This window comes from Ichthyophthirius multifiliis (assembly GCF_000220395.1).
Source record: "Ichthyophthirius multifiliis unplaced genomic scaffold scaff_1120509250841, whole genome shotgun sequence".
Lineage (NCBI taxonomy): Eukaryota > Ciliophora > Oligohymenophorea > Hymenostomatida > Ichthyophthirius > Ichthyophthirius multifiliis.
In genome coordinates this window covers 1-22,905 of record NW_004086448.1, presented here as the reverse complement: position 1 = coordinate 22,905, position 22,905 = coordinate 1, and the positions used below count along the sequence as shown (strand labels likewise).

At 15.8% G+C, this 22,905-nt stretch overlaps 3 protein-coding genes across 3 annotated transcripts, besides 40 other annotated features; 2 read left to right on the top strand and 1 right to left on the bottom strand. All coding sequences in view use genetic code 6, as the record gives it.

The window, feature by feature from the left end:
- Nucleotides 1–107: 107 nt before the first annotated feature.
- Nucleotides 108–153: a microsatellite.
- A 601-nt stretch (nt 154–754) lies between these two features.
- Nucleotides 755–854: a microsatellite.
- Nucleotides 855–940: 86 nt separating this feature from the next.
- Nucleotides 941–4,566, top strand: IMG5_099180 (hypothetical protein; the record flags this gene model as incomplete). Its single annotated transcript, XM_004035394.1, has 11 exons — nt 941–1,845; nt 2,676–2,704; nt 2,852–2,917; nt 2,964–3,061; nt 3,104–3,194; nt 3,236–3,311; nt 3,369–3,555; nt 3,640–3,753; nt 3,800–3,993; nt 4,048–4,257; nt 4,307–4,566. The coding sequence occupies 11 exons, from the start codon at nt 941–943 to the stop codon at nt 4,464–4,466; spliced, it is 2,130 nt and encodes a 709-aa protein (XP_004035442.1). The 3' UTR covers nt 4,467–4,566.
- Nucleotides 3,580–3,621: a microsatellite.
- Nucleotides 4,534–4,582: a microsatellite.
- A 460-nt stretch (nt 4,583–5,042) lies between these two features.
- Nucleotides 5,043–5,104: a microsatellite.
- A 346-nt stretch (nt 5,105–5,450) lies between these two features.
- Nucleotides 5,451–5,491: a microsatellite.
- Nucleotides 5,492–6,005: 514 nt separating this feature from the next.
- Nucleotides 6,006–6,069: a microsatellite.
- Nucleotides 6,014–6,095: a microsatellite.
- Nucleotides 6,026–6,092: a microsatellite.
- A 386-nt stretch (nt 6,096–6,481) lies between the features above and the next one.
- Nucleotides 6,482–6,581: a microsatellite.
- Nucleotides 6,582–8,058: 1,477 nt separating this feature from the next.
- Nucleotides 8,059–8,137: a microsatellite.
- A 1,354-nt stretch (nt 8,138–9,491) lies between these two features.
- Nucleotides 9,492–9,525: a microsatellite.
- Nucleotides 9,493–9,522: a microsatellite.
- Nucleotides 9,526–9,821: 296 nt separating the features above from the next.
- Nucleotides 9,822–9,898: a microsatellite.
- A 1,771-nt stretch (nt 9,899–11,669) lies between these two features.
- Nucleotides 11,670–11,764: a microsatellite.
- Nucleotides 11,765–11,904: 140 nt separating this feature from the next.
- Nucleotides 11,905–11,959: a microsatellite.
- A 579-nt stretch (nt 11,960–12,538) lies between these two features.
- Nucleotides 12,539–12,598: a microsatellite.
- Nucleotides 12,549–12,598: a microsatellite.
- Nucleotides 12,550–12,594: a microsatellite.
- Nucleotides 12,599–12,635: 37 nt separating the features above from the next.
- Nucleotides 12,636–12,670: a microsatellite.
- An 86-nt stretch (nt 12,671–12,756) lies between these two features.
- Nucleotides 12,757–12,794: a microsatellite.
- A 176-nt stretch (nt 12,795–12,970) lies between these two features.
- Nucleotides 12,971–13,054: a microsatellite.
- Nucleotides 12,979–13,031: a microsatellite.
- Nucleotides 13,055–13,698: 644 nt separating the features above from the next.
- IMG5_099170 (protein phosphatase 2c, putative) lies at nt 13,699–15,740 on the top strand. Its single transcript, XM_004035393.1, has 8 exons — nt 13,699–13,733; nt 13,820–14,105; nt 14,178–14,331; nt 14,385–14,765; nt 14,822–14,947; nt 15,010–15,095; nt 15,157–15,249; nt 15,626–15,740. Exons 3-8 carry the CDS (start codon nt 14,208–14,210, stop codon nt 15,683–15,685), a joined length of 870 nt encoding a protein of 289 aa, XP_004035441.1. The 5' UTR covers nt 13,699–13,733; nt 13,820–14,105; nt 14,178–14,207; the 3' UTR covers nt 15,686–15,740.
- Nucleotides 13,764–13,809: a microsatellite.
- Nucleotides 15,253–15,287: a microsatellite.
- Nucleotides 15,284–15,373: a microsatellite.
- Nucleotides 15,421–15,497: a microsatellite.
- Nucleotides 15,428–15,474: a microsatellite.
- Nucleotides 15,434–15,478: a microsatellite.
- Nucleotides 15,451–15,533: a microsatellite.
- Nucleotides 15,492–15,572: a microsatellite.
- A 246-nt stretch (nt 15,741–15,986) lies between the features above and the next one.
- On the bottom strand, nt 15,987–17,409 carry IMG5_099160 (major facilitator superfamily protein, putative; the record flags this gene model as incomplete). Its single annotated transcript, XM_004035392.1, has 2 exons — nt 17,365–17,409; nt 15,987–17,312 (listed from the first exon to the last, which is right to left on the bottom strand). The coding sequence occupies exon 2, from the start codon at nt 17,310–17,312 to the stop codon at nt 15,987–15,989; it is 1,326 nt and encodes a 441-aa protein (XP_004035440.1). The 5' UTR covers nt 17,365–17,409.
- A 67-nt stretch (nt 17,410–17,476) lies between these two features.
- Nucleotides 17,477–17,552: a microsatellite.
- Nucleotides 17,478–17,545: a microsatellite.
- Nucleotides 17,506–17,573: a microsatellite.
- Nucleotides 17,574–17,866: 293 nt separating this feature from the next.
- Nucleotides 17,867–17,908: a microsatellite.
- A 929-nt stretch (nt 17,909–18,837) lies between these two features.
- Nucleotides 18,838–18,891: a microsatellite.
- Nucleotides 18,838–18,894: a microsatellite.
- A 677-nt stretch (nt 18,895–19,571) lies between these two features.
- Nucleotides 19,572–19,620: a microsatellite.
- A 583-nt stretch (nt 19,621–20,203) lies between these two features.
- Nucleotides 20,204–20,244: a microsatellite.
- Nucleotides 20,245–20,712: 468 nt separating this feature from the next.
- Nucleotides 20,713–20,798: a microsatellite.
- Nucleotides 20,799–22,905: the final 2,107 nt, after the last annotated feature.

The window sequence follows — 22,905 nt, the reverse complement described above, 5'->3', positions numbered from 1 at the left end:
AAAATATTCAGAATTTTGACGATTAAATTGGAAATTCCATGCATAATAGAAATTCAAAATTCAAAAATGAATTATTAAAATCATAAAATAAAATGTTAACTGAAAATAAAAATAATACTAAATTAGAAAAAAATAATAATATTTATAAAAAAACCTGCCTTAAAACTCCATAAATCGAAATTGAGGAATATATCCTAAAAATTACTATAAAAATGATAAAAAATAAGTATAAAGACATCAAATTATTGCCTAAGAACATTAAGATACATTTCAATAAGAAGATAAAAATCTATTAAGGATTTATTAGTTAAAAAAAATTAGAGAAATTTTAATAACTATTAAGATAATAAATCTTATAAATTGTTAATTTGTAAAAAATGATTAAAATTTAACAAAAGGATAATTATTATATGAATAAATTATTTAAGAAGAAATAGTTTGTAAATAAATTATATAATACTTATTTGATTTTCCAAGTATTTTTCATATTCTATTTTTTGTTTCTAATTTTTTTATATTTTAATTTAATTTAGATAAATTATAATTAATATAAAAAACATTAATCAAAAGAAAAATAATATTGAAATATAATAAATATTGATAACTTTTATTTAATAAATGTAAAATTTATATAAAATAAATATCTTATTTATTTCATATATATTTTTGGTTTGCTAAAATCTATTTACAATCATATAATAGTTAAAAGATATTTTGTACAATTTTTTGTTTTTTTTTAAAAAAAGATAGATAGATAAATAAAAAAAAACCTGTTTAATTTTATAAAAATAAAAATAACCTGTTATATTGAATATAAATAAAAAAACTGTTGAATTGTATATAAATAAAAAAAATCTATATATAAAAAATGTCTATTCCCAATATAAACTCTTCTGATATATCCGGTAACCTTTATAATTCTAAATTTCAAAAATTACTAATGACTCTAAACGAATCTACTTAACCATAAGAATACTAAGACCCTTAATTTCCTCCTACCTTTTAATCAATATGTAAAGACGATTAAAAATTATAATAAAATCCTTATTATTCTAAAATAATATGGTTACATCCTTCTAAAATCGCCAAATACGAAAATTGTTAATTATTCAAAGATAAAATCGAGCCAAATGATATTCGTTAAGGATTTTTAGGAAATTGTTATTTTTTATCCACATTATCTTCTTTGGCAGAAACTCCGAGTAGAATCGAGAGACTTTTTTCGCATCATATAGAGAATTCTCACGGAGTATATTGTGTAAAAATATGTCATAAAGGTTATTGGAAAGAAGTTATAGTAGACTAGTTTATTCCTTGCTTAAATTCGACAAAATAACCAGCATTTACTAGAGGTGTAGATGGTGAAATTTGGGTAATGATACTAGAAAAAGCCTGGGCTAAACTCTATGGATCATACGATAATATTGAAAGTGGGTTAACTAGAGAATGCCTGCATGATTTAACTTGCGCTCCGACTTAAACTATTTGGTTAGATGGGTCTGATGATCTTGAATTAGTTTGGAAAAAGCTACTTTATGCGGAAAAGAGTAATTTTGCAATGACTTGTAGTTCTAAAGCGGAAATTAATGATGATGATTTGTAAAAAATGGGAATTGTAAAGGCTCATGCGTATTCTTTGTTGTCTGCTTATGATTTAGATATAGGAGGGAATGATGTAAAATTACTAAAATTAAGGAATCCATGGGGGGACGGGGAATGGAAAGGAAAATGGAACGATAATGATGAAGACTTAATGAAATTAAATGAAGAAAATTAAAGGAAAATCGGCTTTGTATAGAATTCAAGGGATGGCACTTTTTTCATATAATGGGAAGATTTTATTAAGTATTTTTCTAATTTATAAATTTGCTATATTTTTGATGATTTCAAATATTCTTCTATATTAGTAAATATTTAGAAATAAAAAGGGAAGTTTTTTGCATTTAAAGTTAATTAAAAAGGAAAATATTTCATTACAGTAAATTAAACTTCTAAAAGATAATACCCTAAGGAAAAATAAGCAACTTTTTAATACTCGACAGTAACTATATTATTAATTGAGAGTAAAAATGGTACTTTTTCAATAGTAGAGGGATAATAGGGAGCAGATAGGGAAGTTTGGACATCCGAAAGTCAATAAGCGGTTCTAGAAGTAGGCGATTATATAATTTTTGTGAAGGTTTAGTGGAAATATGAGGATTGTAATAGCTTTACTTTAAGTTCTTATGGTGCAGATATGCCTGGATTGCTTTAAGAAATATAAAAGCCTAATAATTTTATTTTATAAGAAGCTTATTTTGAACATGCGAAAGATAATTAAAACTTGAAAACTAAAAAAATACTAAAAGAATGGGTCTTGGACGATGTTCAATTAAACTGATGATGGGTATTTTTATGTTGTGGCGGAAAATTTATCAAGTTTAGAAATGAAATGTGAGTTCTAATTTAAGTAGATGAATGGAATGAAACTAAAGAAGCCGTTTTAGGGAAATAGGGCGGAGTTTTTACTTAAACCGAGAGAACATTAGGTAATTTTAATTAGAATTAAAAATTATAATAGGATTTAGAAAGGAATTATATACTCATAGTCTATATAGTTTTTATGATAAAGAATTATTTAAAAAAATATTATTTTATTTTTAAGTAGAAATTTATTTATTTTTTTATAATTTTAGTTTTTTATTGATTAAAAAAAAATATAAAAGTATATATATAATTAGTAGTATAAAAATTGCAATTAATTAAAAAAATAAAATAATAAAAATGCCGAAAATAGGAGGAAAAGAGTACGTTTTTTAATTTCTTTCTTTATTTTTCTTTTATTGGAATCTTATATAAATTAAAATAATAGAAAAAGCAAGAACTCATAAAGAATATGGGCCAGAAGGTGATCCTGTAATAGGCTAGATTCCAAAGTGTAAAAAAAATAGATTGAAATATAAATATATATAAAAACATAAAAGCTTTTGTATTTAAAAGAGGAAAAGTAAGTAAAGACTTAAGATAAATAGTAACTGATTATAGGGAAATAATGTATCCTTATACAGGATATAAATTATAGGTAAACTAGTAAATATATGAAAAATAAAATAAATAAAAAAAGGAATCTGATAAAACTAAAATTAAAGATTATATAGCCACAAGTAGTGTTTATGGAATTTCGCATATGGTTATTATTACATCAACAGAAAAGCGTAAAATATAAACATAATTATATATATATAAAAAAAAATAGATAATTATATAAGATTTATTAAAAATCCTGAAGGACCTACTATTACATTTAAAATAATATCATATTGTAATAAAAGGTAAAAAAAAAAAAAAAATTTGAAATCATAATATTTTTTTTTTTTAAAAAAAAAAAGTGATGTATTAAATTCTAGTAAAAGAAATAAAAACTTTTCAAGACAATTTAATCCAGCAATACTTATTTTAAATGGATTTAATAAATAACCAAACTAAAATAAAGTTAAAAATCCTCCTACTTTAGCATAATAATAAATAGCAGCTTAAATGATATAATCAATGTTCCCTCCTTTATCACTTAAAAAAGTAAATAAAAACATTAAATAAATAATATATATATATATATATATATATATATATATTATATATATAGAAAAAAATAAAAAATAGACTAAATTAAGTACTTTATAAAGAGTTATTTTATTTAGTTATGATGATGAAAAGGACATAGTAAATATGCGCCATTATTAAATAAAATTAGTTCCTTCAGGAGTGAATAGAAATGTTTTTTTTTTTTAATTAATAAATATAAAATATTTAATATTTTAAGATGAAAAAAGTCATAAGAAATGATAAAAAAGTACCAAATTTAAGTAAATATAATAGCTTTGCTGATTTTGTAAATCAAAAAAATAATGCAATGAGTGAAAGTGAAATCGATGAACTTCCTGATTCAAAAATGATATTTAATAAAAATTAAAATCTAATGAAACATTTAAAAAATAATATTAAATAAGATTATATGTAAATTTTTTATTTAAAAAAAAAAAAGAATATAAATTAATTATATTTATAAAGGAAACTGGACCAAGATTAAAATTAAGACTTTATAAAATCGAAGAAGGTCTATTAAGAGGAAATGTAGTTTATAATAGAAGAATTGTTAAAACTGAAGAAGAAATAGAAAAATAAAGAAAGGAAGTTTTCAAAAAACAGCTTGAGAAAGAAAAAAGAAGAAAAGATTAAGAAAAAAGAGTTAGAGAAAAGGAGAAATTATTAAAATAAAAAGTAATTTTTTAATAAAAACAAAAAAATATAAAAACATATAAATTTCTAGCTAAGAGAAAAAGAATAAAAAAGATTACTTAAATAACAAAATAGAAATAAATAAGAATAATAATATTAACAGGAAGAAGAAGAAAATGAAGAAGATTAATAAACTATCTAATCCAATATTAATTCCGACGATGAATTATCTGCACTTGAATAAGAATTGAACGATATCTAAAATTAAGATGATGGTAATGATGATGATTAATAAATGAAAATGATGATGTAGATGTTGATGATAGTAATCAAGATATAAATGAAGATTATGAAGATATAGATGATAATCATAATGATGATGAAGAAGAATAAGATATAATAGAACCTAAAAAAATAAAAAAATATAAAAAAAATTGAATATATTAATAATTATGTTTTTTAATTATTTTAATAATATTTAAGTTAACATATAAAATAAAAACGTAAAAAAAAATAATTAAACTATTAAAAATAATATTGAAATATGTATTTAAAAAAAATAAAAAAATATTTAAACAATATAATTTAAAGAATAAACAAATACTTTTTTATTATATTATTAAAAATAAAAAAAAATGTAGAAAAAACAATATTAACAAAAACAATAATAATAATAATCTTTTTTCGAATAAATAGAAAACCTAAGAATTGAAACATCGTAGACTTTAGAAAGTATAAATAAATTATCAAAATTTTTGGAAAAATATAGTAGTGATAAAGTATAATAATTATAAATATTAATAAATATGTTATAAAAAACATATGAAAAATATATAAATATATAAATATATAAATATATAAATATATAAATATATAAATATATATATATTTATATTTATATATATTTAATTAGCGTGTTAAAATTTAAGAAGGATGGCTAAGAATAAGAGAAGATTCAATGTAATCATTATAAAGAAAATGTTAAAATATAGAAAAAGAAATGAAGTTGAATTTTGAAAAATTTGAGTAATTATTTGACAATTTAAACGCTTAAAATGAAATTAATTAAATATAATTTGAAATTGAAAAAAATAAAATATTTAATATTAAATAAAAATATTAAACTAAAACAAATTTCTTAACAAAACTTCTTGAAAAAACTAAAAAGGAATGGCTCGAAACTTTGAATTAAATCGAAAAAAATACGCATTATTATAATTAAGAAATTTAATATTAATAAGAAGAATATTAAAAAAAAATAAAAGAAATTGAAAAAGATTTTTATTAAAAAATATAAGATATGGATATTTTTATTTAAAAAATTAAATAAAATTCTTAAATATATATATAAGTAAACTCTAAAAATATAATCGATAATCATTTTAACAATAATAAAGATTAAAAATCCGCTTCCATTGTAAAATAAGAAGAGTGTTGGGATTCTTCTTTAGATAGTAAATCTTCTAATGGTAAGTCTATAGATATTTAAGAGTAAATCAAAAGAGTTATTTTCTATTTATTTGAATATATTGATTATTTAAAATAATTAAGTCTATTAGAGGAGGATTAAAAAATAGCAAATATTGAAGTATTTATTTATTAATAATTAAAATATATAAGTATAATAAAAGTATTTATCTTAAATGATTTGTATGAAATTAAAAAGCTCACTAAAAAATGATGATAAATAAAAATAAGAAAATAAAAAGGATGTTTCATATTCTCAATTAATGGCTATAAATGCTGAAGAAGAGTGGTCTTTTTAAAGTTAGTAAAATTATTTAATTAAAATAAATTAATAATACATATAATATAAATAAATATATATAAATATATAAATATATAAATATATATGTATATATGTATATATGTATATATATTTTTAAGATTACCTCCTTTAAGTTCTACCAGCAAAAACAATAATAATTTTGAAATAGAATTTAAATAGCATGTTTCAAAATGTGATATTATGAAGGTAAATTATTTAGAAGAAGAACTTGAATTAAATATGGCAAATAATTATGAATATAACTTATAAGAAACAATCATTTGAATAAAATATAAAAAATTACTATAAATTTTGTACATAAAAAAGTTAAAATTAATTAATAAATATAATTATAAAAAATTTGATATTATATATTTGTAAAAAAAATAAAAAACATATTAAAAAAATATGGAAAATGATTGTTTTGAAATATAAGCTATGTTAATAGAAATAAGTTAAAATCCAACATAATTTGCATAATTGTAAATTTATCAAAACATATATAGATATATTTATATATATGTATATATATATATATATATATATATATATTTATATATATTTATATATATATATATATATATATATTTATCTATATTTTATTTTAGTTTTTAAAAAAATCCTTAATATATTTTATATATGCATGATTTATTGTTTACTGAATATTAAACTCAGAAAAAAACATCATTAAAAATTCTTAAACACCTTTCTGATATCCATTCAATTTATTTTTAAAATCCGTTTTTAATTTAAAATATTTTTTAAGTTTTAAAACCTAATCTTTCCTAAATTTCTTGTCAAGTATTTTCATAATTGTTATTACCATTAATTACACCTTGTGGTTTTTTATTTTCCTATTTAAAAGAAGAATAAGTATAAAATCTTCTTTAGAATATTTAAAACAAATCTATCGCAAATATTATATTTGAAATATTGAGTAAATTAGGTTGTTAAAATAATAATGAAGATACTTTTTGTGATATTAGGAAGCATATCTTTCAAGAAGTACTATATAAATATAATAGAGGCTCTTTAATTGAAAAAGAAAGTGTATATATTATAATAGAGGGCATTTTTTAACAACTTTTAATTGATAAAAAAAGCAAATATTTGAAGATATTAAAAAATTAGATTTACAAAAAAAATAATCTTTTGATTTTTTTGGATTTTTTAGAATAAGAAAGGAGTCCTGATATTTAAATTAGTGTTAATATTTTAAATATTTTATTTAGTTATTATAACCTACGTAAAGCCTAAAAACCGAAAAAATAGTTTTTTGTTGAAAAGGATATTTTTTTGGAAAAAATAAAAAAAATTTAGAGAAAAATTATGGATTCTTTATCCTGTTTTAATTTAGGAATTTTAAAAATTATTGAACTTTTTTGGCATATTTTGAAAACTGGAGATGAAGATTTTATAAAGGAAATTTTTTAATGTGGTCTTTTGAAAGTTTTGATTCTTTTTTTGAGGGAATATCCTTAAAATAATATATTATAGATATATATCGAGCGTATTTATGTTGAATATTTTAATTTTTTGACTAAAAATGAAAATCTAGTAAATGTAGATGAAGATTTAGAAACTATATTGGAGTTTATTATGGAATTTTGTGTAAAAAATGAAGGATGTGATGGATTTTGCGTGAATATGGCACAGAAAATTTAAAAGAATTTACAAATTTATGTTCAAACTAACACTAAATGGATGTAGTTTTTTTAAGGATAATTTTAATAGATTTTAAATATTTAAAATGTGACTCTTGGTAAAGATTATAAAATAATTTTAGAAGAAGAAAAAATAAAGAATTAAATTTTATTAAAAGAGGAACTATATAAAATTTATTTAGTAAATTTTAAAAATAATATATATAATAATTAAAAAAAAAAAATTTTTAGAAATTTGATACTTATTTTAAAAAGTAAGAAAATGAAAATATTTTATATGATGATGAAGATTATTCACTAGAAGATATTTGCATATAAGAAGAAAATGAAAAAGAATTCGAATAAATTTAACTATAAAAAAAAAATACTTAAACATTATAAGAATTAATTTAAGAACAGTGATATAGCTTTTATATATAAATATATATATATATATATATATATATATATATATATATATATATATATATATATATATATAAATATATATTTTAATAATTAATTAATATACATACTAATAATTTTATTTGATTATTTCTTTAATCATAATGTTTTAACAATATAAATAAAGTTTTTTTCTTAATGTCAAATTTATAATTTACTTAATAATTATTTTATTCTTCTTTATTTTAGATTTAATATATATTTATTTTATATTTTATATTTAAGTATATTATTTTAAAGGATTTTTATTATTGATATCATTTGTATTTTTTATTTTTATTTTAAAAAGTTTATTTCTTTTTAAATATTATTATATTTTGAGATTATTTAGCTATATATAATATTTTTTATTTAAAATGTATTTATATGTATACATATATATTTTTTGATTATAGTTTTAATTAGATATAAATTAAATAATTATTTTTTATAATGTTAATATTTTTTTTTGCTTTTATTAATTTTAAGAGCTTATTAAATAATTATTATTATTTTCTCCAATATTATTTATTCGTTATTTAATACATCCAATTTAATTTACTGTATAAGTAAAAACATCATTAGTAATTATCAAATAATAATACAAATTACATATTTTTTTAGTTTAAAGTAAAAAATCTCCATATCTAAAACAGTAATCATCTTAAAATTAAATATATATTAAGTCAATCAATACTGCATGTACTATAATTAATTAAAAAATTCATTTTTTATTAATCAAGAGTTATTATCTTTATCAATAGCAATATACCCATATAAGAGTGAAAATACGGGCTATAAAATATAAAGTTAATAAAAGTTTTATTAAAAAAATCTTTTTATTATTAGATTAAAATATTCTATAACAATTTTCTTATAATAATAATAATTATTTGATCTTTTAAATATTAAAGAGGTATAAAAAAAGTGCAGAATAATATTTAATTATTTTTGATAAAAAATAATCTAAAAGAACAGAAATATTAGAAACAAAAATCCGTCGCGAAATTTTTTATTAAAACGAAATCTTAAATATAAATAATTTTCTTTTACAAAAACTCATTTTTTAAAATAATATTATTCCAGTATTAAAAAAAAATATAAGATATATAATTACGTAATATATTAGATAATATAATCTATAAAAAAAATTCAAGAATAAAATAATAAATTATAAATATATGTATAATAGATTTTATTATTATAATTTTTTTTTAAAGGAGTTAATTTTTTATATAAGAAAAAGCATTAAATTTTCGACATACAATATATAAAATTTTAAAAAATAGTTTAATTATTACAAGATGAATTAAATTAATTTAATTAGTTTTTAATTTATAAAGTTATTTTATTAGGTTTATATCCATTTTAAATATATATAAATATATAGTATTAGTATAAATAATTTTAAATAATTTTTTTATTAAAAAAAATATAATTAAAGAAAATATATTATATATAATAGGAAAATAAAAAATTATAAAAATAAAAATAAATGTTTTAAATCTTTATGTTATCAAATGTTTTTGTTAATTATTATTTTATAATAATAATAATTTTTAATTATAATTAAAGTGTAATTATAATAAGATTTAAGTGAATTTTGTTTAAAAAAGATAAAAATAAAGTTAAAAATATTAGATAATAATAATAAAAGTTTTATATACAAATAGATAAAATAAAAAATGAATAATATATTAAAATAATTAAATATATAGATATATATATATTTATATATATAATTAAATAGATTTTTTTTTTTTATTTATAATATTTTTTTTTTTTATTTAAACTTTATCAAATTTTTTATTATTTATTAAAATTTATATTTAATTTTCTCTTATAGTTTAATAATACTAACTTTTATATTAATATTTAATTATAAAAATATTTATATCTTTATTTGTTTTTTATATAAATTTTAAATCTAAAAATCTTTTAATATTATATAATATTTCTTTTATAAATTTTTATTTTAAAAATAATAGACATAAATTATATTATAAAATAAAATATTTAAAAAATTTTTTAATAAAAAGTTAAAATCAATTTTCATTTAACTAAATAGTATAATTTCATTTAAAAAATATAGTTTTTTTACCCTATAAAATATTATTTTAATTTTATAAAATTTAATTTTATAATAAAACATAAACTGGTTTGGACTAACTTTTTCCTTTACTAAAAAATTAACTATTTTTGAGTAATCCAATTTTTTCTTTTAATTAAACAGCAGTGTTTTCTTTATTTCTAGTTTCAAATTTTTAATTTAATTTATAATTACTATTATTATTTTAAGACATAAATAATCTTGGTGAGATTGATTCTTTTAAATTTTTTTCTTATTTTTTTTTAAAATTAAATAAAGTAAAAATAAAATTATTATTTTAATACTTTAATCAACAATTGAATTTTCCAAAGAACTTTATTTCAAAGGATTTATAATTATTTTATCAATAATATTTTATACTTCTTATTTAAGAACTAGTTCTTTTTAATCATTAGGCAATTATAAAACTAATAAATTAAGTTTTTTGTCTTATAATTCTTTCATTACTTATTTAACAAGGTAGTTAATAGGAATTTAGTTTAATTTTTTACTATTTATTTATATATAGTTTTATATTTCATTTTCTAAATTTTTAATTTTTTCTTCCAAAATTTATCTACCTTCATAATTTTCTTAACAATTTTTACTTATTTATGAAAATTCAAGATTAGAATTATAATTTGATTATTAAAGTTTAGATTATTTTAATTAATTTTAGAAAGATATAACATTTTAACGTTCATTATATTTTTTAGAGGATTAATTCAGATTTTAAGAATGCTTCTTTTGTAAAATAACTCCTTCAAAAGTTACTTATTTTTGGATTTTTTGACTTATATTTAAATCGTTCTCACTTTCTAACATATAATTACTTATCTATATTTATGAATTATTATTACTGTGTAAATTAATTTAAGAATTTTATTAGTTTAAAAAGTTTTTATTTTTAATATTTAAAGAAGAATTATTTATTCCAATTTTTTTTATTTATTTTTCATCAATTCCACTCATTTAATCGTCAAAATGCTTATTTTATTTAATAAAATAAAAATAATTTAAAATAATTAAATATATACATCCTAATTATCTATTGGTGTATTATTTAAAGTCTAACTTTAGTATTAAAAAGAAGGTTATTATATATAAAATTATATTTGTTTATTTGATTTGTCATTTTTTGATATTTATTATTTTATTAATTATTAATTCTATAGTTCTAAATTTAATATTTTATTTTAATAAGTTAAATTTTCTTAAATTTAATTTTTCATCATAATATTAGAACGTCTTGATTCTAATAATTATGATAATTAATATTAGGTATTTTCTTCTTTCAATTAACTATTTTATATATAAATAAAATCAAATACATAAAAATATTATATAAGTATAAAATATAACTTTTCTTTTTGTTAAAATAATTAATTTTATAATTCATTAATAGTAAAATATAAATTTTATTAAATTTAAAATTATTCTTAGTTTTTTATTTATTATTATTATTAAATATCTTATAATTGTGTTTTAAGCTCATCATTCTATAAATTAAATATAATATATATATATATATATATATATATATATATATATATATATATATATATAAACATTATATTTTTTTTATATAAATATATAATATATATAAATTTTACTTAATTTTGTAATTCAGAAATAATTTTTATATATTTTTATAATTTTAATTCTACATCTTATTCACAATATGATTTATCTTATATTAATTTTTATAGTTCCTTCCATGCTTTGTTCTTTTTTTTAAAAAAATATATAATTATATTATATATTAAAAATTTTATAATGTATATATATTTTAATAATTTTTTTTTTTTAACATTTTATACATAATAATAATTTTGATTTTGAATATAAGTAATAAAAATTATTTATAAATATTTTAAAAATTCTATTTTTTTGATTAAATTTATTAATATATACATAATAATATTTAATGTTAATAATATATTCATATTTATATATATAATATATTTTATTTAAAAAATATATACATAATTTAATTTTTAATTACTTGACAATTATTTGGGTCTAATGTATATTCATTTAGTGCTTTCATGAATGTTTCATTCATTTTTTGTAGATTTTCGTTTCTTGTTTTACTTTCATTTATTTATATTTAAAATAATTCTATTTATTATTAAAGTATAGCTTATTCTTTATTCCATTTTTATTCTTTTGATTTTAACTTAATATAATATTGTTATTAATAATATTTTTTTTATTTTAAACAAATTTTTAATATTATATATAATATTTTACTTAATATTATAAGTTATAATTTTAGTTTTTTAAATCTTAAATAACTTTATCATTTTGATTTTAATTTACTTATATTTCTTAAATATTTTATAAATTCATTTTTTTTTTTTATTTTTTTTAATAAAATATTACTATATTTATTGTTGATTTTTTTTTATTATTATTTTTATTTTTTATTTATTTTTAAATATATTTGTAAGTTGATTTTTTGTTATAATTATTATTAATATATTTAATTTTTAATATATTTAATGTTTACTTAAGAAGATAAAAAAAAAAATGCAATTTTAAATTTAAATCGTTTTTTATATATATTATTAACTATAAATATTTATTTTTTCAAATAAAAATTATTTGAATTTAAAAATATTTAATTAAAAAACAAATTTTTAAATTTTTTGAAAAAAACTCTATTAAACAAAAAATATATTATGATTATGTAATAAGTTTATATTATATATATAATTTTTTGAATTAATAAATAAATTATAACTAAATTAATTATTAATTAAAATATTTAATTTGTTAGAAATTGATATATAAATTAACTGCTTTGAATTAATTATATTAATAATAAATATATATTATTTTTAATTAAAATTAATATAAATCTATTTTTTTTTTATAATAAAATTTATAATATATAATAAGAATTTTATTAGGAATATAAATTTAATAAATAATATATTATAACTTTTTATTTGCTTTAAATTTATCATTTTACTTAGCTTATATTAAATTAATTTTTATTTTATTTATTTATTTTATTGATCACAATATTATTAGTTATTATAATTTTAGATTATTATATTATGCTAACATAACATATAATATTTTATCTTATTTTAAATAAAGGAATTTTAGAAAAATAATAATAATAATAAAACAAATTAAAAATTTTTTTTTTTTTTTTCTTAAAACAAATTAAATCATAAATTTTTATACATAAATTAATATATAATTTTTTATTAAAAAAAATAAAAATAATATTATAAATAAATGAGCAGAAACATTTATCATGGTTAATACCAATATAATTTAAATAGCTTATATGCAAATAAATACAGGCTAAGTAATTAAAATTAGTAATTATAATTATAACCTTAAACAGCAAAGAATTCTTTATAATTAGTAACAAAAAAAAATTATTAATTGGATAAATAATAAATAAAAAGCCAAATTATGATTAAATAGCAAAAAGAGAAATAAAATCAAATCCTTATAATAGTAATAATAAAAATAAAAATAAATAAAATTCAAATTTATTTATATAAAAAAAAGTAATAAACAATAAACGAAATATTACTCAAAACAATAAAAAGTATATATATATAAAGAAAAATAAAATAAAATATATATATATATATATATATATATATATATATATATATATATATTTAAATAAAGTGAAAAATTTCCAGATTTATAGTAATAAATTTTATGTACTCCTTAAATAAAATAAAATTAATAAATAACTCCTTCTAATTCTGAAACAAAAAGCAAACTTCCATCTCTAAATATATATAATCCAAGACAATAATATTAAAATTATGAATAAAAAAAACAAATTCCATATAATTTAAGTATTAATAATAGCTAATTATTTTAAAGTACGATAGGAAAAGGATAACAATAAAATTAAAAATTAAATAATTCTAATAATAATAATACTTTAGGTAAATTTGAATAACTTGTAAAAAACATTAAAATAAATAAAAAAAAAGCTTCTTTATTTTTAATTATATATAACAAAAAAAAATAAAAGGGAGGTTAAGTTAATTTTTTAAATTTTTAAATGAGAACAAAAGCAGGATGTACAGTTTAAAGGATGACAAAAATAAATTAAGATACAGCTATTTTGATTCCTAAAATTCTATAAGAAATTAATATTTATTAATTTTCAGTTTGTGATGGACATGGTTTTTAAATTTTTGCCTTTTTTTTTGTTTTAATTGAATATATATATATGTAGGTGAATATGGACATCTAGTATCATAATATATAAAAAATAATTTTCCTAAAATTCTTTATAAATACTTAAAAGAAAACGATACTTAAATAACACCTGATTATATCAAAAATTCCATACTTAGTGCTACAAAATAAACAAATTAGGAAATCTTTCAAAGTAATATTGACTCGTATTTAAGTGGTTCAACATTTGTTTCAGTTTTTATTCATGAAAATAAACTTTATTGCTCTAATGCAGGTGATTCTAGAGCCATAGTAGGCAAATAAACAAAAGGAGCATCCAATTTCTTCTTTCAAAATATATCCACAGACCACAAACCAAACTTAGAAAGAGAAAAGTTCAGAATATTAAAAGCTGGAGGACGTATATAATAACAAAGAGGTAATAAAATTAATATTATTATTCAAAAATAAAATAAAATAAAAATAATGAAATAGATTTAAGTGGATAACCAATAGGGCCACTTCGTGTTTGGTAATTTAAAAATGATATTCCAGGTTTAGCAATGACAAGAAGTTTAGGTGATAAAGCAGCTGCTATTGCAGGAGTTATTTGTGAACCAGGTATATAAATATTTTTGTAATTTTTATATTTATTTTTTTGCGGGGGGTTATGAAAAAGGTAGAAATATATGAAATGGATATTTAAGATGAAGATAAATTTATTATTGTGGCTTCAGATGGAGTTTGGGAACATTTAAATGATTAGTTTGTAATATATATTTAATTTTTTATAAAATTAGAATAATATGTTAAAAAAATATTGATTATAGGTAACTAATATTGTTGGATAGTTTTATAATAAAGGAGATTGCGATTTAGCAGCTGAAAAATTAATGATTGAATCTATAAAATCATGGAAAAAGGTTAATTATTTATTAAAATATTATTTTTAAAAATTATTAAATAAATAATTTAAATTTGTATATTAATTTATTATAATAAAATATTATATATATAAATAAATATTAAAATTTTATATATTAAATATTATTTTATGTATAATTTAATATTTTATATTATACATTTTATATTCGTATTATTTATTTTATATATTTATATATATATTATTAATATATTTTACATATATTATTATTATTATTATATGTATTTTTTTTAAATTATTATATATTTTAATTTTTTTATTTATATTTCATTTATTATAATTTATATTTTATTATTTATTTTTTTCTATACAAATTGTATAAATATTATTTTTAATAATCTTTATTTTTTTATTAGGAAAGCTTTTGTAGAGATGATATTACTTGCATTGTTATTTTTTTAAATAAAAATAGTTGAGTATTATATTTTTTATTTTTTGTTTTTATTATTTTTGGAATTTTTTTTAGTTTTTAATTACTGTTAATATTATATTTATATTTATTTTTATACTCTAAAATATATATTCTTTTATTATCTTAATTTATATATAATTAATATCATATATTTTAATTTTAATATATTAATTTTTTTTTAAAAAAAAATTACATTTTTTATTATTAAATAAATACTATTTAATTTTTGTTTTTTTATAAATTCCATTATTATTAAAGTAAAATAAGCAAATAATTTACATATGTACATATTCATATAAAATAAATCATTTATTTTTAATATTATTTTAGTTTTCATCAATTTATCCTGCATCTAAATTAGAATTAGTTTTTTCTCCCGGGTACATAACAAACATTATTAAAGTTGCAAAAATACACCCAGTGAAAATCAAAAATACGCTCCATTTATTCCACAAGAAAACTTCATAAACTACAAAAGGAGCAAGACTTCCAATTGATCTACCCATTGCGGCACAAAATCCTAATCCCATTGACCTATATAAAGTATCATATGACTCACCAATTAATGGTGCGGAAGCCAAAGTGGTAAATCTGGAGAAAAAAAGTAGACCCGCAAGGCCAAAAACTAATATTTTTTCTTAAAAAAAGTAAATAAATAATGTTGACAAACAACATAAAAATAAAGATAATTAAATAATTTTTAGTCTTCCGACTTTTTAAGTATCTATTAGAGCATAAACTACAAAAGAAGCCGGGATTTCACCTAAAGTAGCATAAAAGAAGTCTATAAGGCCAAATCCTTCGCTATGGAAAATAAAAGGAATAATAAAAGAACAGCCTGCTACTAGAAACTAAGTGTTTGAGTTAGCAACTGATAATCTCCATGTAATAGATAAATTATAGCCTTTAAAAAGGTCGAAAAATGAGGCTTTTTTGATATTTTGGAAGGCTTAAATTTACCAATTTTATAATTTTTCGATTTCGTTTTCTGTTATATTTACCCAGTTTTAGTTGTGGTTCATTTTTCCGATTTTATTTATCACTTTTATGCTTTCCTCGAGTCTGTTTTGGGCTAATAAATATCGAGGACTTTCTTCCATATAAATTAAACAGCCTAATGTCATTATAAATATCGGGATTAATTAACAAACTGCGATTCCTCTCCAATTACCTTCTTCGAGGCTTTTTAGGAAAATAAAACACAAAAATATTAAATAAAACTTCCCTAATAGGTGCGCGCTTTCGATTATAATCAGTGTTCGTCCACGTATTTCTTTAGGGCAAATTTCTGTTGATATTATTAAACCTATGGGAATAGTAAAGCCTACTACAAAACCATATAAGGCCCTTATAATGCACATTTGAATAAAGTTTTAGGCAAAAGCAGTCCATATAACAGTTATTAAGGTTACAAAATTACCGAATTGAGTCGTTTTGCGACGACCGTAGTAGTCGCAGGCGAAACCGGCTACTATTGCACCACAAAAAAGACCTATATAGTATAATGAACCTAATAATTCGATTTATATTGAATTTAAATTCCATTCTTTTTTTAATATTTGGACAAGAATTGTCATAAAGAAATTTTCAGAACCATCAACAAATTATATAAAAGATAAAAGGAAAAACATCTTTATTTTTTTTATAAATATTTTTGAATGTATTTTTTATTTTTTTTGTTACGATTATTTAATATTTTCCTAATTATAAACGATCAGATAAAATGTCGTCAAATGAAATTTAATTATGTATTTTTTTTTCTTTAGTTTCTATATAATCTATGAAATTATAACTCATTGATTTTTTTGTTTATTTGAATTTTTATTTTTTTTAATTGATTTATTTTTATTTGAGTATTTTTTTTGTTTTTATATTTATATTGAGTTTTTTTTTATTATTATTAAATAAGAAATAAGATATATTTAAAAAATATATAAATCATTTATTTATTTTTAATTATATATTTATAGATTGTTTATTTGTTGAAAAATTGAATTTTTTTTTTTTTTTTTAATTTAAAAAAAAATAATAAATTTTTCTATAAATATTTATAGAATAAAATTTTTTCATTTAATTTAATTATTTCTTATTATATTAATTTATTATACATTCAAGAAAAATATAAAATATTATAATTATTTAAAACAAAAATTAATTTTTTATATTTATATATTATTATTAACAAGAATAAATATATTAAGAATTCGAATATATATATTAAAAATTCATTTATTAATTTATTTTTTAGGTTTATATGAACCACAGCAAAAAAACATAATAAATTTATTCTTTTTAACTTCTTTAGTTACATTTTTTTAAGTTACCTTATTTTAAATATGTGAATCATGAAATCTATGTTTTAAGCAAACAACTAATTTACATTCTTAACATTAAAATTAATTTGAAATACTAATACTTTCTTTACATCCTTTAACAGGACATTTATTTTTATGTTTAGTAATTTGAATATTATTTTGCTATTATTTATAATTTTAGCAATTATGTTAATCAGGAAAATTATGCTTTTTGCAAAAATAATTACCACATTAAATACACTAAATTGGTAAAAAATCATTTAAATTACAAACATGACAATATTTACCAATTTCAATTTACATAATAGTCGTATTTTTTTTTATATTATTTTTAGGGAAAATTTATTTATATTTTTAATGAGATTTAAGTTTTTGTTTTTTTATTTTTACGTTTGTTTTATTTTGTTTATTTTTAATAAAGTTAATTAGTTAATTTTAATTATAATATAAATATTAAATTTTAATTTATTTATTGCAATAAATAAATGTTAGATATTTATAACTATTAATAATAAAGTTTCAATTAATATATATACTAAAATAAATATGTTAGAATTTATATTATTAATTGATTTTTATTTTATATAATTAATTATTAAATTAACTATTAATATCTTTAATTACCATTTATAATAGTTTAGCTATATTATAATAATTTGTATCTATTAAAGTTTTAACAAAAATATTAAAAAATAGTCTCTTTATAATCATCTACCAATTTAATTTCTTATTTTATTGATAATAAAAATTATCAATATATTTGTATGTTTAAATTTTTTATTAGTGATTAGTTTATAAATTGTCCTAATTTTATTATTAATCTCTTTTTATTAAGAGTTTTAAAATATTTTTTAATATAAAAAAAAAAAAATATTTATTATTAAAAAAATAAAAAAAAGATAATAATTTAAATAGTTATAAAAATAATTAAATATTAATATCTTATTATCTTTAACTCCATTTTTATTTTCTATTTGATATTTATTAATCTTTTAACTTTATTCATTTTATATATATATATTAATAAATATCATTTACCATTATTTAATTTTATATCTTTCTATTAAAAAATAAAAATTTTATTTACATACAAATAAAATATATAATATAAAATATTAAATCTTTTTTTCATTAAAAAAAAAAACTAATTCTATGCTTTAAAAATACTTATATTAAGGTAAAAACATTATTTATTTTAATTTAAAAAAAAAAAAAAAATTAAAAATTATAATTTTTTTTTTTTTTTTTTTTTTGTAAAAAATAAAAAAAAAAATCATTAGAAAAATTAATAAAAAAATAAAATAAAATTTTATTTTTTAAAATTTTAAAATAGTTTAAAACTATAATATAAATTTATGTAAATCTAATAATTATTTATTACAAAGCTATAAAATATTTAAAATATCTTAAATAATAATGTTTTTTTTTAATTATTTAAACTATAAATATTTAATCTAAATATTATAGAAATATGATTTTATTTTTATTTTTGCGTTATGCTATTTTTAATTTCTAATAAATGTAATAGATATTTTTAAAAAGAGAAAAAATTAATATATTTATTTGAAAAACTTTTATTTTACAAAAATAATAATATTTATAAAATATAAAAATATTTTATAAACTCATTTAAAGAAATAATTCGAATTGAATTTTAATAAATAAATATAATTAAACATTCCTTTTTTAACATTTTCATATTATTTTTATTAAAATTTATTTTTTATTATACGTATATAATAAAAGTCTTGATTAAATTAAATAAAAATATTTTTAATCAAATATTCAATAATTTAAATGATAAAAAATACATGAATCAAATATATAAATTTGTCTTATAATATTTTGGGGTGGGGAAAAAAAATAAAAATAATAAGTATTATTTTAAAAAAATACATTGATTTTTATATTAATAACATGCAAGAAAAAGATAAATTAAAATTAAAAAAAAATAAAAAAATAAGAAAAACAAATGAATAATTTTTTATAATGTTTTGAATTTCATTTATTAAAAAAGTTGGAGAAAATAGGATACTTAAAAAAAAAAAAGATATTAAAATAATTTATTTATATATAATAAAATTAATAAGCTTCTCTAATATATATAAAATAAACTAAATTAATGATATTAATGATAATTTTTTTAGTGTGGTAAAAAAATAAAAAAGTCAATAATATTAGATTTATTTTAATTATAAAAAAAAAGCAAAAAACAATAAAATAAAAAAAATTAAAAATAAAAAAAATATGAATAATTAATTACCTTGTCACAAAAAACCTTTTACTATAATAAAAAACTATCCTCGAAAAAAAAAACAATATAATTCGGCTACAAAAACACAAGAATACTAGTAAAAAAAATGCTTAAGTACAAATAAAATATTAAGAGAAAAACTAAGGTGCAATTCTGATCCAATAAAAACTAGTCAATTAATGCATTTGAAAAAAAGTATGAGCTAATAATATTTATAAAAACATAGAAAATATGTAAATCCAAGCATATTAAATTAATTAAATACAGGATTATAATAATAAAATTAGTCAAGAATTAATTTAAATAATAATTAAAATATGTAAGGTAATTAAAAAATAAAAGATATCAAATTTATCCAATAAGTGAATTTGATATAAAAAATAAATACATTGAGGACAATGTATAACTTAATTAAGAGTTAAATTTATAATATTAAAATTACGAAGATTTCTTAGAATAATGTAATAATAATAATAATAATAATAATAATAATAATAATAATAATAATAATAATAATATTAATAATAATAGTAATAATAATAATAATATTTAATAAAACTTTAATTATTTTAATAGTATAATATAAGATGATGATATGAATAGGTATTAATAATAATTATTCTATTAGCATAATGATTTAATTTTAAACTATAACCATTAATAGGAAAAAAATATCTTTTAAGACTATTATTGATATAAAATAAATAAAATAAAATTATTTATTGTTCACTGAAAAAAAAATATACATATATATTTATATATAAATTATATATACAAAGTAATAAATACTAGAATTTTTTTTAAAAAAAATGACATAAATATATAAAAATTAAAATGTTAATAAATATTTAATTATTATTATATAATACTATTAATTCATAATAATTATGTAAATGTATTTATAAATTTATTAAAAATAATCAATTTTATTAAACTTAAAATTCTATATATAAACAATATATTATGAACTTTTATAATTTATAATATCATAATCTAAGAAATTATTAAATACAATAATAATTAAGAATTATCTATTATTTATTAAATTTATATTTTACATATTTATTATTTTAATTACAAAATCCTTATAATTTATGCTTTTGATAGCAGGTATTTAAAAAATCATAAACATATAGAATTTCTATAAATACTTTATATTTTCAAAAAATTTATTTTAATAAAGAAATTTATACATACATACAATAATTAAAATCTGCAAAAAAAAATTATTAATCAAAATAATAGCATATATCCAATTAGTATATAATATAATCTACAAATGAATTTTAATAAAAAAATGGAATTTCTTCCCATAATAATGAAAATAGTTAATTAATATTCAGCAAATAATATATCATAAGTGTCAAAACTAAGTTCCTATATTTAAAATTTAATTCTTATTTATATAGTGTATTTGTATTTGGCTTATTTTTAAAAATAAAAAGTCTAAAAGTAAATATCTTTTGAAAATATTTTAAGAATTTTTAATACAATATTCATTCTCTCCCCCCCCCCCAATGTATTCAGCCAGAAAAAAACTCCATTAACCGCAGTGAATATTTATAAAAAGTAATAAAAAAAGTAAATTTATTATATTCTAGGACATAAGTAGCATAATTATATTAATTTTTAAATTAAATGAAATAAATTAATTTTAAGTTAGGAATAAACTTATGTTTATTTTTGTTATTAGTAGTAATAAATTTAATAATGTATACTAGTTTATATTTAATTTTATACCATTGTTATATTCTTGTTTTACTTTTTTTGTTTTATAAAACTATATCCATAATGAAAAAAAATAAAAATAATAATATTATCATATTATTTCTATTATTATATAGATATTTATAACTGTATATATTACGTATTTATTATGGTTTTGGGTTTTTAATAAATTCTTTTTATGGATACATATTACTTTTTAACTTAGTTTTTTTTTATATTTTTTTAATTTTATTTTTTAAAGCAAACTCAAAATAAAAAAAACATTTTTTCATTTTTACTTGTATTTTTAATTTTTCAATTGTCATTAATAAAAGATTATAGTAAAAATAATGTTAAAAAAAGTAATATAGTTATATAATTTTTAAACGTTTATATTTTCATGTTTTTTTGCTAAAGAATAAATAGTTATTTTAATCTTTTTTATATATAAAAATATATATTCGGTTTAAATATATAGCTTTTTAGTTATTTTTAATTTCCAATTTTATTTTAAAGCTATTTAAATGTTATTGCTTTACTAAAATTGCCATTTTTTGTTTTCTTTTTAGCTTTTTGATATTTATATATTGGATTATTTTATAACGTATTAATAAACAATGTATTTTAATTATATATAATATTATCTTTTATTAACTTTTTTTATTTATTTGTTCTAATAAATTATTATATTTAACGCATTTTTATGTATAAAAATAAATAAATATAGCTTTCATTTTTTAGTATATACTTTTTATATTACATTATCATTTTCTTCCAAATATTAATTATTAAACTATATAATTTTCTCTCAAATTTATCCAATTAAATCTAAAGCTGAGTTAATTCTTGAAGATAATCAAAATAAATGAATTAAATTAATATATTTCTACATAATTAATTTTATAAATTAAAAAAAAAATAGATTTTAAAAGTTTAAAATACCAAAAA